The following is an 18,191-nucleotide window of genomic DNA, read 5'->3' as shown; positions in this document are numbered from 1 at the left end:
TCTCCGCAGTCTAACTAAAACTTGGCTACAACCTACATGCAGAAATACAATGATCTATTTTGTCATGTAGTAGCAAAAATCTACCTTTTAGAAAAACATACTATGAAGAGAAAAGTTTATTTCGAGAAATACTCTTCAGAAAAGAAAATGGGATATCAAAATCACAGTTCAATAATAGTGTTTGAACCATACTCACTGAAGCTAGTGCTGTTCGTAAATTTTTCTTATCCCACAGAAAGTAACTGGGTTTTTTTAAGGAATTTTGTTGAAAAATAAGAATAGGACTTTCCTTATTAGATGTTGCTGAGGTCCCATCACCCCTATCGGTGTTATTTATCTCTTCATGTTTCAGCTTTTCCCTCTTAGGACATTTGATAGCTACTCTCATCTTATCTCCAGTTCAGCCATTTAGGACTCTCTCCAATTCAAGACAGATCTGATCTTTTTTTTTTTTTTTTATCCTCACCCGAGGACATTTTTCCATTTTTTGTTCAGGTAGAGTGGGAGGGAGAGAGAGGAACAGAGAGAGAGAAACATCGACGTGAAGGGACACATCGAGTGGCTGCCACCCGCACGACCAACCAGGGCCGGGGACAAACTGCAACCGAGGTACATGCCCTTAGCGGGAACTGAACCCGGGTCTCTCCAGACCGCAGGCCGACGCTCTAACCATTGAGCCAAACCGGCCAGGGCAAGACAGATCTGATCTTAACTACAGATTACTGCTCACAAAAAGTGGGTAATAAAAAGAGCATAATATTTTCTGATATCTCCTAATAGTAGAGATGTCCAACCACAATAATTTTGAATGTATATTGATAACAATTGTAATATTTAATTGATTATACTTGGTTTTCATAAGTCTTTTATACATCATTTCCTCTATAATTGAAGGGAATTATAAAGAAGTTTGAGAACAGTTTATCTTTTAAACTAAGCAAGGCAATCGCATACATCAAAACCTTTTGTGTCTGATGGGGAGCCATATTTCTAAATATATATATTTATTATATACATATAATGTGTGAAACATGTATATTCTTGTTAAGTACATTTTGACAGTATAGGAAAATTTACTCATAATAGTAAACTTTGTGTGAAATATTTCTAAAAACAAAATATTATATTAATGACAAAAAAGATTACAAGAAAGAACCCCTAAAATAAAAACTTTCACAACAAAGTAATTTGCTATTAGTCAACATTTGATAAAATAAAATCTAACCAACTTCACAATTAAAATAGCATTGAAATATTTTCTATACGAAAACATTATGAGTTTGAAAGCTACCTTCTTAAGTATAATGTTCAAATACCTTTTAGTTAGGAAAAGGGACTTGAAAGTTTATGAGATTGTTAATATTGGTTGTACTGCTTCCTGTATTGGAACGAAATCCATTCAATGTGGAATCTTGCTTACTATATATTATTTCAACAAGCAAATTTTTACATAAAACTACCATACAAATACAATTATTGCAGGTTATGTGTGACCCCCATGAAAAACATCACACATTTGCCCAATCCATATGTCCTACACCTACTAATTCTTCATTGTTCTTCTCACTCATTTGGCTGAAAAGTTTATGAGAAGAAATCCCTTAAAGATCCAAATATTGACCTAATCCTGGACAGATTTATTAAGAAATTGAAGGAAAAAATAGCGTTGGGATAAACATTTCTATTGGAACGGAAATACAAGAATTTAGGTGTGGAAAACTGGATTATGAAGTTTTATTTGATCAATGATAAACACTTTGCTTAGATGACTACTTACAAAAACAGTAAGAGTTGAAAGAGTTTTAAAAGAATTTCTGGAGAACTAGATTGAGAAGTATGTACTTAACCTACTATAAACCAGAAAAAAAAAATTAGGAATTCTTAATCTTGAGAGGAGCCAGCCTGACACATGTTGATCACACGTGTGTCTATGCGTAGAATGAGTTGCCATAAAGGGAGATAACAGCAAGACAAGTTTCAGCCGTTGACTGGCAATAAACATATTTTGAGAATAATTTGGTCTAAAATGCAATTATACACATGAAGCATCCAAGATAAACTGTGAAAATTTTTTTTAAGTTTGTGACTAATGACTATATACGTTTGAAGGAGAATTAAAAACTAATAATAAAAAGTTTTCAATTCTGGGGAATTTTGAAAGATGGTAGTACTATAATGGCCCTGGGGAAGTAAGAAAGGAGAACTTATTTTTTCAGGGCTGGAAAGGAACTGATAAAATAAAATAGAAATAACTATAGCTGAAAGGAGTAAAGAAAATATTTCAGTTAAAGATATTTTATGTGTATATGTGTAGAGAGTTTTAAGCATTAATTGGGCATTGTCACATACTACTCATAATATAATTATGTTCTTTACCTAAAGCAATGTAGAATATGTAAAATGGTAGCCCTTTACATAGCTTCATAAGCACTAAGAGAAAAAAAAAAAAAAAAAAAAAAACCCGCCAAAACAACAACAACAACAACAACAAAATCTTCATCTAATGTTGTTTTGTTTTATAATTGATCAAACATTTTAATTTAAAATTACTAATTGTATAGTTGCCATCATTGCCACAGGATATGTTTTTTCTTTTTCCATGACTTTTTTTGTATTATTTTAGAATATTTCTCTATTAATAATGTATACTCAGAAGTTACTGGTTATCAGTAACTTATCAGTGAAAAAAAATGCAAATATGTCTGAAAGTCAAGGAAGTTAAAAACAAAAATAGAAATACACCTGAATGTCTCTTGAAAGGTAATAATAAATTGCACAAATGGCTGTTACACCTTCAACTTCTCGGAGATTTCTATCTGGATGCCATAGTGATTACTCAAGTTCAACATGACCCAAATCTATTTCTTTATCTTCCCCATACACTCACCTCTTACTTCTCTTTTTTTCTCTTTAATGGATATAAAACTGTCCCCTGAGTTGCCCATGCTAGAAACTTTATGTACATGCCTGGTTCCTTTCTCCTTAATCTTGAAATTCAACTAATAAGCAAATTCTACTGGTTTGAATTTTTCACTTTTGTTCAATTTAGATTCTATATCTCATTCATCTCATTCAACAATTTTACTGAGTACTACATTTGTCATGTCTTGTGCTAGAGATAGCAAAAAAAAAGAGAGACACACTTCCTACCCCCATTAAGCTTACAATCTGGTAGGAAGAACAGGCATGAATCAATATGATAAAAACAGAATTAAACTTGCAACTGTATGAGAGAGAAAAGGAGGTCATCTTCATGCATCCATGACTGTGTATCTGCCATTCCCTCTGCATAAATAGTCTTCTTTTCATCTGGTGAAAGCCCATTCATCCTCAGGGCTCAGGTCAAATATCAACTCTTCCCCTGGTCCTTCTAGCTAAATATTTGATCCCACAAAACTTTGTACATACATCTATTGACATACATTTCACTCTCTCCTTAGACCATGAGTCACTTGCTATTAAGGATCATCATTTACAAATTTTCAGTGTCTGGTTTAGAGCAGAATAAAATCTGTGGAACAATTTATAAAAGAAAATAAAACATTATAACATCAAACCTTTCATTTTTTTTTTTTTTTTTTTTTATCCTCACCCGAGGATATTTTTCCATTTTTTGTACAGATAGAGTGGGAGGGAGAGAGAGGAAGGGAGAGAGAGAGAGAGAAACATCGACGTGAAGGGACACATCGAGTGGCTGCCACCCGCACGACCAACCAGGGCTGGGGACAAACTGCAACCAAAGTACGTGCCCTTAGCGGGAACCGAACCTGGGTCTCTCCGGACCGCAGGCCAACGCTCTAACCGCTGAGCCACACTGGCCAGGGCACATCAAACCTTTCAGAATAATGCTTTAAAAACCCATCCTTACATCCAACTTTATAAGACATGAAATAAATTTAAATTAATATTTTAGGAAAAATAGGTACCATAAATTTAAAAACAAAACAAAACAAAACAAAAAAACTATTTCTATAGTATCTGGACCCTCGAACAATAAATCTTTGGGCCTGTGGTTATATTGCAAACATTTTCCATAACAAATAATCCTCAATAATAAAGTTTTAACCTTCATCCACAGAACTGTAGCATGCTATCATATTTTTTAAGTAAATGGTTGTGTACTATTCTCATTAAATTCTTACTCTTTATCCCCCTGACAAGCTCTACAGCAGCAGTTAGAGGAGAAAATGTATGAGCTGATGTGTGACTTCCAAACGAATGCCAGAAGCTATCACAAGGCAGTTATTTTCAATTTCCCCTATCTCAGTCTAGCCACAGGAGGAAGAGAAGGAGGAGAGACAATCCCAAACTTGTAAAAACACTTCAATTAATCAGCAATTGCAAAAATCTTAAAAATTTAGAAGAGTAAAGGGATAATGTCAAGGAGTTCACATGTGTTATGTGTCTTCCACCTACAAAAATAGGCCTCTTAATATTTTTCTATTTCCTCTTTTATTACTATTCCCATACTCTAGGATACAGCATTGTCTTACACAAATCTACTCAATCTTCCAAATCCAGCATAACTCTTCTCTACCAAGGAGTAGATAATCTTTTAGTCTATAATTATCATAATTAACATTCTATGATTCCATAACCAGATGTCCCTCTCACTGGTAATAATATTAATAAAAGTCTGGGTCTCAAAGGACTTAGTAGTTTTTCTCAAATCTGGTGTCTTACTTGAACAGTAACACATACAGCTTACATAATTTTAAAAACTTAGAACTTACAGTCAATAGATAATAAATTCACTTTTCAAACCAATTAGCTGTTTAATCATGAGACTGACATAATTTTAAAATGTTTGCTTATCTGTATAATGAAAATAATATCCAGTCCATAGAGTAAAAATCAACTGCAGTCATAATTTACACGTGCTTTATAAAAGCTCAAGAGTTTATTATCTTAAAATGTATATTAATTTTGTTTAATTTCTCTAACTAAATATTTAGCCTGTTGAGAGGAGGAATTATTTCTGTCTGGGTCTCAGTTCTACCATCTAAAATAAAGACAATAATGACAACCTAATTGGATTATTGAGATGGTGAAAGATAGCATAGATCAACAGGGCATAGCCCAGAGCTTATACATGCAATACACCCGATACCTTAATTTCACTCTTCTCTTTTCTGTATATTTTAGAGTGCCTGCCTCAGAGCTTTGCATAGTGGCTGTTTACTATATTTTGAGGAAAATATGTTTCTTCTCTAACTTCTCAGAAATGAGTATGTTCTTTAAAAGAATATCCCACCACAACAAAGGGGCAGCTGCCCAATGTAGTTCTTTTAAGTAGGACTTGACCTATAAAAAGCACACTTAAACATGAAAACTAGTATTATCCATTCTTACAGAATTAATAGTGAAAACACATCCCTCAATATTAGGGAATTTATGTGTAAAATACCTACCCATGTCTGAATTTTTTTAATTGAATTATTAAGAATTATTTATTTTTCAAGAGAAGACAGAAAAACTTACCCTGGCCTCCCTATTTGAAATAGAAACATATCCTCCTTCCCTCTTCTTGCTCTAAATGCTGCCCTAAAATTTTCACTTATTCAATGAATTTGCCATCATTAATTATGTTTATTGATTATTTTCTGTGTCTTTCTACCTTGCTGTAATGTTACGTCTGAGAGGCAAAAAACGTTTATCTGTTTTGCTTTCCAATCAACGTCCAATGACCAGAATACTTCTTGGAACCTAACAGGCTTGCAGAATATGTGGAAGAGATGCAATATCACTCTTGGCTGCATTGATTGACTTGTTTCCTGGCTCTTCTGTTTCCCAAAACTTTAAACTTGACAAGAACAGGGTTCAGAGATTTGGTTGTCAGGTCACTATTTCAATTTTAAACACTTTTCTGGAAACTGAACAGAAGCCTGCTCTTGCAACACTGAAAAAAGAGTCTCTCATTATTGAAGCAGGGGGAAAAAATAACAGTCAGGGAAGAATCTGGTCAAAGATCACCATGACAGCAGCCAGCTGTTTATGTTCTAGGAAGGAACACGCCCTTACTGTGTGAGAGGCTCCAGTTAGCCTAATTTTGATACAAACTTGGTGGTTGAGTTCTACATTTTGTGCTTTCAACATGCATTTTACAGCCTTGTTCAGTTACATCTGAGCCAGAAATGTCAATGAAACAAAGACTCGACATTATAGACCTCTCAGACATCCCATCCTTCTTTACAGAGGAGATGGACTATAAATTTCAAGAAAGAAGACTCAAAAATCATACTGCTATTTTTCCTTTTTACAATTAAAACTGTTTACCACAGAGAAGCAGTTAAGTTACAATATTAGGTGTTAATTGATGTGCTCTATATTCAAAATTCTGCTTTTAAAATGTTGAATACAATGTTATGTCCTGGAAGTTTCCTGGGACATAAAAAGGACATTAGTGGAAGAACTGGTGAAATTCAAATAAAGTCTGGAGTTTCATTATTAATTAAGTCCCAATGTTGGTTTCTTAGTTGTGACAAAGGTACTATGGTAATGTAAGATATTAACATTAGGGGAAACTGGGTGAGGGATATATGGTAATTTCCTGCTATCTTTGCAACTTTTCTATAATTCTTAAAAAGTCCAAACTAAAAAGTTTATGTAAAAACGAAGAAGCCCTGGCCGGTGTGGGTCAGTTGATTGGCGTGTCGTATTGCGGGTTCAATCCCTGGTCTAGGCACATACAGAAGGCAACCAATCAATGTTCTCTCTAGCATCGATATTTCTCTTTCAAAAAATCAATAAGTATATCCTCAGGTGAGGATTTAAAAATAAATAAAAATGAAGAAAAATGACTTAAAGTAGTTTGGTCAAAATCTTACAATTTTTAGAAGATGAGATATGGGCACTCTTGTTTTTATATTTCTTTTAATTGTTCATGTTTTTACCACCATTTAATATTGCAGTTCAGACAAGTATAATAAACATAATAAAAAATAATTTTTGTCTTTTATGATTTAAAACATATTATTTCTAATAACCTTTAAATACCCTATTGAATAACAAGGGAGAAAATATGAACGCCACCTGATTTTATTTATAAACTAATACAATAATGGGTTCAGCAGGAGTCCACTTAAAAAAATTCATTTTTTGCTGAACTCTAAAGATGCTTATCTTTAGGTTTTTAAAAATGAATAGATTTTGAGGACAATCCCCTAAGGAGTGGGGAGGTGAGAGAGGGATGAACCACAGAACTTATATGCATGTATGCATGAACAGTGGACATGGACAACAATCTGGGGAAGGGGCAGGGAGGGAAGGGGGAGGGGGGAATCAGTGGGGGAAAAAAGGAGAATCATTTGTAACAAAAATTAATCAATAAAAAAAATGAATAGATTTATATAAATCTAAATTTATAATTAATAAATATAATTAATGATAAAGTTAGCTAAAGGTTCAAAATACGGGTCATCATGACTCCATTCGTGAAGAAATTTTAACGGGTAATGTTTTTCAGAGCCATATCACTTTAGTTATTTTTTTTAAATTAGGAATATTTCCAAATACACTTTATGGTCTTAAAAGTGAATTTTTGGTTAATGCGAGCCATTTGGCAATTCTTTGATCCTGGATTTCCCCACATTTCTGTTTGTTATACTACAATTAGAAATTATCTTATGAAACAAATGAAACATAATAAGACTTTCATTTGAAATATAACATAATTAAGAAAAACAAAACTCGAGCCAAAGTAGCAAATGTTAAAATGAAGTAAAAGCAGCATTTACCCCTGGGAGGACTAGAACTAGTAGCAAGCAGGCGCGCGGGCTGATGGTGGTCCCTTCATCATTGCTGTGAGTTTATGAATATTCACCAGGCTGTATCCTTAAGATATGTACCCTTTACCATATGTAAACAATACTTCAATTAAAATGAAAACAAAAATTAAATAAAACCAGAAATCCATGAAATTTTAGTTAAGGAGGCTACTGAATATGGGAGCTTCTCTATGACTTTTCAGTTCAAACTGTGTCCACCTCGTACACCAAGAAGGTCTGTGGCAAGGGGATCCCTAACTCTCCCATGTCTCTAGCTTTGTGATCAGGCTCCATTCTTTGGTTAATTAGTTGCTTTAAATGTCAAGTTGAAAAATGTGTAACTTGGTCTCTAAGTGAAACATGGAAAAATACCCCCCAACAAAACAATGCCAAATCATTCCCAAATCATGCTATCTTGCTTCAAATTGAGCCCCAAATCCATCAACATGTATTAATAGAATACCTACTGTGTATAAGTGTCACGATGAATACACAGGAGGAGACAAAGGAGCCAGACCACATAAGTCTCTACTCTTTAATTGTACAGACAAAACATACACAAATGAATAGACAATACTTTTCCTAGATGATATGTAATAAGTACCAAATCCTATGCAGTAATAGGCGTTCTGTGTGCTGGGGAGGTCGGGCACACTAATTACTTATAAATTGTACATACACACAATAAAATTAAAGTGGCTGGTGAGATTTGTGTTGGATTTATAGAAAAATAAGAATAGGTAACATTGTGGTCTGTTATGGGCAATATTTAGCTATGAACCTTTTTGACACAGTTATAAAATAAGGGTACACTGTCATTGAAGAGCATATGTAGAAAGCACAGTTCTAGATAAAATTTTAAAATAATAGTAAAATTCTTTTAAGTATACATTCATAAGTATGTTGCTGTGGCTTAAAAATAAGAATGAATGAAATACATTCATAAGTATGTTGCTGTATCATTTATTAATAATTCTGTACATTTTAAAAACAATTTAACAAGCTATTTGAAAATGCTAAGACTCCAAAACAGCAACAAAACCTTAGAAAATTTACTTTCAAAGAACAGTGAAACCTATATAATAAAAAACCATGACTTATTGGGAAATTAAATACAATATTTAATAGAGATATTAAACATTCTTAAATATATAAATTAAACAGTGTTACAATTCATTTCCTTCTTCAGTTTTAAATTCCAACAAAAATATTAATGGTCCCAAAATGTATATAAAAAATTAATAAATAAGAACATAAGTAAACACTTTGTAAATAAAAGGGAAAACCAAAGGTTTTTGAGTCCCCCTGGAAACAAATCAGAACAACTAGAATGGAAACAAAAAAAATGAGGAAAGCTCTATAGATTCAACCTGCAGAGAATTTTCTCACTTCCAGAAGAAGGACCCTACCAAATAACAACAAAATCAGAGAATTTCAAACAACATTCTTGGGTATATACATTAATTTTGGAGTAGTACTAAACAAAATAAATTTTCCTTGCACAAAAGGACAGTGTCTATAACAACATTCCAATTGATTTAATTGACAATGAATAGCATGTATTACCTGTCACTAAGGCTCTCATCTTCAAACTTTCCATCTCGGATCTATGAATGTGATGAGTATATAGAGAATACAGAGTATATAGAGATATATACATACTATGTACAATATATACATATGATATACTATATATCTATCTACATATATACTATATACTATACTTATACACTATGTACAGGGGTGGACGAAAGTTGGTTTATAGTTGTGAGTACACGAAACACAGAGTTTATCCTTGTATTATTATTTATTGTATTATTTTCTATATGAACAACTGCAACCCTGCTTTTGCCCACCCCTGTATACTATATTAAAGGTTTATAAAAACTGGAGGCAAAACATGATGACAACAGTGATTACATCTGGACTGTGAAAACTGGGTAAATTTTTATTCATTTGGTTAGAATTTTTTGTTATTCTCTAAGGTTTGTAAAAACTACAAATTATTTGGGGAAATGTTATCAGTATATAATTTTGGTGCCGTAAAAACACAACTATATAAAAACACACACATGGGAGGAGTTTTAAAATGCTAATAGAGGATATTTTGGGGAAGTAAAACTCAAGGAGTTACTCATTTATTACTCTATTCTTTTCTTAAACCTGCTGAGCCCATATCCCCTTTGCAATGGTGAAGTTCAGGTTCATTTTTAAAATGAATATGTGGAGATGGGAATACTAGCACAGAAGGTTGAAGATGATTGAGGCATCCTGATCCTACTAGACACTGAAACTCATGACATTACAAAATTACTTACAATATTTATTTTAATTCAGATAAACAGAATATTAAAACAATAAAAAAGAGTCTCCGAATACATTCAACTATGTATGAGGAACTTAATACAGTAAGCTTTCCATCGCAAACAAGTTAAAAAGTATCATCTAATAAATTTGGTTGCGGTAATTAGCAGCAGTTTGGAAGGAAAAAATAGAAGAAAGGGGAAGTTAAAGCGGGTATGACGATCTATCCAAGTAAATGCGAGAAGGGTTCATGAGTTAAGTAGCAAACTAAAACACTGAATTATAAAAAAGTCAAAACATCAGAGAATAGATTATACTAAGAGATAATGAACAAATATACTTTTATCTTTGATGTATGAGAGAAAATCGAAAGAGAGTTTATCACATTAAAATATACAGATGCAAAATCTCTGTACAAGTTTTTAAAAGCATCAAAATATTGTGAAAATATTTACATCAAAATGTTGATACATAATGAATATGTCTAATAGAGTTTGTTCAAAATTATAAAAATAGGAGAGAAAAATGAGAGAGTTATAAATAAAAATCAGCAAAAGATAAAATTAGAAGTTATCTAACTATGCGGAAAGAAGTTAATTCTTACTTGTGAACAGGCAACAAATTAAATTTGAGATACTGTTTTATAGATACTAAACTAGCCAAAATAAATTTTAAAAAATAAGATACTGTAAGACTGTGGAGAACTTGTACATTACATGTTAACTGCATTTATAACTCATTTTGAAAGCAGTATGGCAAAAGGTAACAAGGGTGATACAGATGTTCATCCTCTCTAGCTCAGACATTACTTGTATGGAATTTATACTGAGCATATAGTTTCCCATAAACAAAAGAGATCTGCAAAAAAATTGTTGGCGTATTCCATTACAGTGGGAAAAAATGGGAATGGTTATGTTAAATAACTGTATGATGAATAAGATAATATAGATGTGTGAGAATCATTCAGCAATAAGGACAATGCTTAATATATAAAGATAAGTGAACAATAAAAACATACCATAGCATAAATGCTGTTTTTTTCAATTAGGTAGAAAATATAAATGACAAAATGCAAAATATAAAAATAATTGATGTGTCAAAGTATAGTATAAATATGAGTGTTTCCTAGTTTTAAAATATTTAAAGCCAACTGTTTCTGATAATTGGCACAAAGTTATGATAACCAGATAAAAAATATGGTTTTACAAAATAAAAATATTTTTTATGACTAAGGCATTTAGTGAAAAATCAGTTTACAGTCAGAGCATCTGTTGTGTGTGTGTGTATCTGATAGCAGAACACCTCGTCTCTATGTCTCTCACACAATTTTCTATAGAAGCACAAATATATATCAATGATTACACACGTTCTGTTTACCTCACAGCCACTGTGCAGATTAAAGGAAACAGGAGGTGTGTCAATACTTACCCTGGTACATTCCTGCCTGGCATATTCTGGGTGCTCAAAAAATGTTTTCCAATATAAAGTGGAATAATGCTAAGGATCTGTTAAATTGTGATATTAGTAAATGAAATGCCAATGTTCTTCATCTGTAAAATGAAGGAACTAATATTGAGTATTTTAGGAGGGCCCACCAAATTTGAGGTTTCAGGAATCTTTCAAATTCTGTGGAACATGGAGAAAAGTATAAACCACAAGTATGTGGATCTCCTGGACGTGTATATATTAAAGAAAAGCTTTAAAATCAATGTGTGTGTATAAAATAAACTTTTTTTAAAGCAAAAAACAAACAAACTAAATAAAGCGGAAGCACACACCTGCTTTGATTTCACAGCATACAGTGCACCTTTAGGAAATGTTTGTCTTTAGCTGAATTGCTATGATCCAGGTAGATAAAAACCATTCATTCTACACTAACTCGTAGTGGTTTTTTTCTGGAGTGATGGACAATGCTTCTGACATAGGAGTAAACGATCTATTTGATGAGAAATATGTGCCCCTTTTTCCTCCCCTATATTTCAAGTATAGCACAATTACTTCTATGCACAAAGTCTGCTCATTGGAGGACAAAACGTGCTGTGCAGCCTATTAAACCTGCCAGTGCTCAGGCTTGCTGTAAAGTGGCATCTTGTTTAGAGGGTAAATGTCACAGTTTCTGAGTCATAGTCTTCTCTGGCTCCCCTAAACTGATGCTATCCTCCACGCCCGTGAAGACTGGGATCTCTGATTCCTAAAGGCTTCTGTGCCCCAACGTACCTGTTTCTTCTGGACCCTGAGTGGCACGCTTATTCCTGATGCTTTGACTGAAGTTGCTTTCTCCTGAAGCTGGTAGTGCAAAGATCCCCTAAGAGGAGAAAAACCCCAAGTTATGGCAAAGGCATCTGAGGAAGGAGAGGCAGCACTGTGGGAGGAACTGTGCCTAGGGCTTCAGCTACTGCAAACTTACTTTCAGGGCAGAGGTGTCAGCTGGAGCTTCCTGCACAGCTGCCCTGGGGGCTGCTGCTCCCGCCTGGGGAGGGCCTGGCAGCTGCTCAGCTTGGTGCTCCTGCAGTTCCTCCCGGAGGCTCTTCAGCTCCGCTTGCAGGGCAGCCACTCTGCTGAAGGACACCACCGTGAGGCAGCAGGACACCAGGGCCAGCAGCAAGGTCAAGGCCAGCAGCGTGGAGAACCGGACAGAGGGGCTTTCCTTCTGGGGGAGGATGGAGACACACTCCTTCAGTTTCATTTCTTCTCTTTTCTTAGGACAAGGAGAAAGGCGTGACTGCTTCCCTTCTGTGGAGTCATTCATTTCACTCCCTGAATTTTGAAGGTTCGGGTCTTTAGAATGAGTGACCACAGGGAATGGATCATTTCCTGTTATCTGTGTTTGTTGATGTCCTACATTGACCACATCAGCCAGCTTGGCTCTTGCCCTCAGGAGAATTCTCCTGAATATTCTTCTCCCTGCACTGCTGCATCTCTGCCCCTACGTAGATAGGTCTTCTGGCACTGCACTTCCAGTTGATTGCTCAATCATCTTCCTCATTTCACTTTCAGTTTTTGTAAGAATTTTAATGGCATATCCAAACATTCATACACAAGCGAGTCCCTCACATCTATTGATCTGATAGGACTTTGGGTGTGGATCAGCACACCTGAGAAAACTTGTAAGCAGCGCGGTGTTTAAGGAGCTCCCCCTTTGGCACTCTGAGAGAACCGGGTCTGCTCGGGCCACGTGCTGTGCAGGGAAGGGGAAACGCACATTAAAGTTCCTGCTAGTGTAATAAAAGTAATTAATGTGAAGGTCAGATAAGCTAAGTGCCCTAGCATTGAACTCTACTCAGCTGGAAAGTGATTTATTAACAGCCCTCCAGGAGAAAATAAAATAAAGTATCCTCCAAGGAGGCATGGAAGTCTGCTGGGAGTAGTCTCTTTATTATCATTGTTGCAGCAAAGTAATAAAAAGAATGTGACTAAAATTTGCAAACCTATTTAGATTAGATATGAAGAGGGTTCTTGACACGCAGGGGACACATTTTAAAGGAAAACCTGCGTCATCTTGTTCCTCCTGGGACTCACTGCTAGGGAGCCGTGCCCCAGGACAACTCGTCCTGAGGAGGTGCCCTGCTGTTCCCACTTCTGGAGCTTCAGGCACCCCTCAGTCTGACACTGTTTGAAGGAGAACTGGTCTTACGTCCAGCTCCAGATCCTCCAGTCCCACCATTAATTCCTCTTCCCCTAAAGCACCGTATATACTAGTCAACATTAGGTTGACTCTGCCCCAATGTAACACGTGCACAAAACGACTTGATTCAATCCAGGGTCGCTTTAGTTTCAAGTTTCTATTGTTGGACTTGGTGTTGTTCCAAGGACACCTATCTTGAGTTGTCTTCATAGCCACCTCCTGGGCATGCTTTGGTTTCTGGCTGCTTTGCCCCCCCCAGCACCTATATATCCTGTGAGGAGCTCCCGTCAGTGACTGAGTTACCGAGCCCTTGCCGAGGCCTGGTGAGGCCCGACTCCCCTGGTGCTCAGAGAGTGAGGCATAGCTCTAGCTCACCGCACATCTGTGTCATCTTCAGAAAGACAGCTGCAAAAGTAATTTAAGTATAGGTAAGTAAGGGCCCCACAGCGGGATGCAAATCCAGGCTCCATCCTTTACTCTCCTTGGGCAAAATGTGTAACCTCTCTGTGATTCAGTTTCCTCATCTGTTAAATGGGATGATAACTGTCCCTGAGGTTTGTTTTTTTTTTAATCCTCACCCGAGGACATTTTGTTCAGATAGAGTGGGAGGGAGAGAGAGAGAAACATCGACGTGAAAGGGACACATCGAGTGGTTGCCATCCACATGATCCCAACCAGGGCCGGGGACAAACTGCAACCGAGGTACGTGCCCTTATCGGGAACCAAACCCGGGTCTCTCTGGACTGCAGGCCGACGCTCCAACCACTGAGCCAAACCGGCCAGCGCTGCCCCTGAGATTTTTAGTGACGTTTACAGAAATATAGACCAACCTACATTTAAGATGCTTTCATTTTGCATTCATTTTTATGTTTCATTCATTCATTCCACGAAATATTTTTCATGACCAAGTCCCACAACAGACATCTTTGTGCATGTCTCCTTGTAACATCTGCAAGAGTGTCCCAAGCAAACACCACTGAAGAGTAAGCACAGCTTCATCTTTGCAGGTGTCACTGAGTTACCCACCCACGAGGTCCTGTTTCCTCACCGTCTCACTGAGTGTGATTTCATCAGACTTACTCATTTTTACCTACGAGGATTGTTATTTTTTCTTTTGTGTCCACAAGTTCCAAGACTTTTTAAAATGACTTTTAAAAACTTAAAAAATAAAGACTTAAAAAATTATTTTAATCATTACCTTGGTCCTTTAAATTAGCCGTTCTCTAATCTCTCAAATCTTCTACGAGCAACTACAAACTCGCTTGTGTCAGACATCACGTCTTTTGTCACAGTCCTTGTTTCCATGTCAATCAGGGTGACATGTACCAGATAATGTTCCAACTTTTAAAAAGCATTAGTTTGGGAATTACATTAAGCCTCTCTGACTGAAAGTAACTGAAACTCACTCAGGTTTAGTCTTACCTAAAAACGTAGAAATAAAAGGATCCAAGGCAGAGCTAGAATCAGTTACTCGCTTTCACTCGGGACACCCATAGCCACTGCTCTCTGGGACTCAACCTTCCTCCACTCGTGTTGCCACTTGTTGTAAAAGACTATAGTCTGTTCTGAAGAGAGAGGGGATAATTCATTGTCTTAGAGAACTCCCTCTGCCTTTGTTGCTCTGTTGGGCAGAGAACTTCACCGCCAACTATCTCAAGAGAGAGCCACTGACCAGCCAATGTGCAGGCCATTTTAAAACATGTAGCCCATCTTGCATCCAGCAGTGGGCAACCCTGAATAGAGAGAGAGCTAGTGTCTCTGCCACAGAAGGCAGCAAGAAGGCCTCCCCCGGCCCAGACGTAGGGCAAGCCGTCTCTGCCATCCGCACGTTCTCCACAATGATCACACAACTGGATTTCTCTGAAGACAGGTAGAAAACTTAGTGGCGTTCATCTGCTTTGGGATTTCTTACGAGAGGAACAAAAGGAAGTTATTATTCCATAAATTAAGGATCTGTTTCCTGTAGAGGAAATGATTTGACAGTTATTCAACTGAAATTCTGTTAGACAAATAGCATGTTTATATTCACTGAATAATGCACCAACCCACAAGTTTATTCAGGGAGGAAAAACTACCATACCTGAGCCACAGAGTTCTCTGTCAGTATTTTGCTACTTCGTACCCACTTATTTTTCTCAACTGGAATGTAAAACATTCTCCTGTAACATACCTATACAGAATTTAATTAACAAACTGAGATATCATTTGCATCCTTGTCCCATGTGTGTAAGGGTACATTTGAAAAGACTTTAAGTTATCCAAGGGACTAAATAATAAAACCATAGCATAAAACAAACATCCACTCTTTGAATGCTTGCTTCTTATATCGACAACTTCACCAATATTCAAGAAATTTAATAATGAACTTCTGGCTTAATAGTATTATGAAGAATAAGAAGTTTTGGGGAATCTCTCCCGTACCCCTTTCTTTGAGGAAAACAGTACCTTTCATAAGGATCTGGGTCACTCAAGCATGGACAAAATTTTCTAGATAAGCAGATATACCTAAAAATAGGTCTGGGTAAAAATGGTTTCTAAAGTACTCTAAGAATATGGAAAATAGTTTCTTATAAATAATTATTACATTTCAGAAAAAGATATGCTGTTTTCTGTTAGAAATAGATATGAAATCAGTGATTATTATAGTTATAGTGAAATTTAATTTGGACAGCTAAATGCTAAGCACCCTGTATAACTTAACTGTAATCATGTTTTTAAATTATACAACTCTGGTCATTTCTTTCTTTTTTTTTTTTTTTTTTGGTACATGCCACTAGCGGGAACTGAACCTAGGACTCTCTGGTGCGCAGGCCAATCCAACCACTGAGTCAAACCGGCCAGGACTCTGATCATTTCTTATACAAAAAATAATGTCAGTGACTGACATGGCTGATTTCTTAATAGTTTTATTAAAAAGAGAAGTGTGCATGCATTTACTGAAGCTTAACTTTTGTCACTGTTGGGGAAAAAATATACTTTGGTAAGAACTGTACTTTCATTCATGAATATGTCCTCAATTTGTTGTGTAACTGCTTTCAAATTTAATGCTCTTGAATATTAGTGTTTATTTAAGAATATTTTAAAGAAATTTTCAATTAGAGTGCAATGTAGTGTGTCATTCCTTATCTTCATAATATTTATATAAGAATATTTTCACTAGTATTAAGAAGGATATGTGTCAGTCAATGCGATCATCTACCTATTTCATATATATGATCACATTTTTCTAATTTACATAAACATACATATAGAATACACATTGACACACAAGGACATGCAAATAATACCTGGTCAGATTCAACCACCTCAAAAAGAGGAGAAATTACAAAGTAATTCTACCCATGCAGGAAATAATACTTATAAAATTTCCTTTACCTTTAAAAATTAATAAAGCTTTTTTTGGCATTTCTTTTTTTAAAATTGAATTTACTGGGGTGACACTGGTTAATAACATTATACAGGTTTCAGAGACACAATTCTATAATACATCATCTGTTTATTGTATTGTGTGTTTTTAATGATTTCTTTGAAATTTTGTTTATTGAATGTGAGTAGTAAAATGATGGGGGTTAGGAGTGTGGACTCTGAAGTCGTACATTTCTGTATACCCAATTTGTGTCAACATCTTCACAGATTATTTTCTGCCCCAAATCTAGAAACTCATTTTGTTTCAATATCTATCTTTGTGTGAAGCTGGCCAATGCATGCTTTAATCCTATTCACTGCAATGCAGTCCTGGTGGTCCCTCGACATGGCCACTTACAGCAGAGAGTAAATAAACGCGAGGTTTTAAACAACCAGATATTGTTGTTTTTCCTTTTTGAAAGAAGTGACTGAATTTATTCTGGGTCCACATAGAAAAGGCAGATAAATTAAACATGTCATTGTAAAATGGGGGCTCATTAAAAAGAGTTCATCATCTTTAAAGAAGAAAAAGAAACTCTTCTTCTTGCTCTGTCTCATGTCTACATAAAGCAATCTGGAATTGTGCTGTCTGTCCACCAACTGCTGTGAAGCCCAGCTGCCTGAGGGCAGGAGAGCAAGATCATAGAAAAAACATTACTATCACTACGGTGCTGTTGACTTTTCAACTCTTCATGTTCCCTTATTTGGGGACGACTTCTTTTCTGTTTCTTTTTTAATCCTCCCACACATGCCATGACTGGGAAATCGAACCTGCAGCCTTGGTTTGTGCCCTGACTAAGAATCAAACCCACAACCTTTTGGTGAATGGGATGACATGCCAATCAACTGAGCCATATGGCCATGGCTGGTTACTTCTTATACTGAGTAATACTTTTTCCGTATTCTTTAAATCAATTGATACATCATTAGATGTTAATGCACCCAAAGACACTCTAATTCTGCTAGCTCGAGAATATTTATATTCCTACAACTAAAGAATTTTGTACACAACAGTTTTAAACGTTCTTTCAGAATTTTTCCAAATGTCCACATTTAAAAAACCACAATGTAAAAAGAAAAGGTCACCATCC

The 18,191-nt window shown here is 35.7% G+C and overlaps 1 protein-coding gene across 2 annotated transcripts in view; it reads right to left on the bottom strand.

The window, feature by feature from the left end:
- TNFSF13B (TNF superfamily member 13b) overlaps window positions 1–14,906 on the bottom strand; it is a 34,691-nt gene extending 19,785 nt beyond the window's left edge. The window contains exons 1-3 of one of the 2 annotated variants that reach the window (XM_036250278.1): window positions 14,894–14,906; window positions 12,478–12,827; window positions 12,288–12,375 (exon numbers count right to left, since the gene is read on the bottom strand). In XM_036250278.1, coding sequence (XP_036106171.1) covers window positions 12,288–12,375; window positions 12,478–12,819 — 430 coding nt within the window. In that variant the 5' untranslated portion in view covers window positions 12,820–12,827; window positions 14,894–14,906. Of the gene's footprint in view, window positions 1–12,287; window positions 12,376–12,477; window positions 12,990–14,893 lie in introns of those variants that run through there. The other variant, XM_036250279.1, reaches the window with a different exon arrangement.
- Window positions 14,907–18,191: the final 3,285 nt, after the last annotated feature.

Source organism: Molossus molossus, unplaced genomic scaffold (assembly GCF_014108415.1).
Source record: "Molossus molossus isolate mMolMol1 unplaced genomic scaffold, mMolMol1.p scaffold_m16_p_9, whole genome shotgun sequence".
Taxonomy (NCBI): domain Eukaryota; kingdom Metazoa; phylum Chordata; class Mammalia; order Chiroptera; family Molossidae; genus Molossus; species Molossus molossus.
The sequence above is the reverse complement of the archived record's forward strand: the minus strand, read 5'-3'. Positions and strand labels throughout refer to the sequence as shown.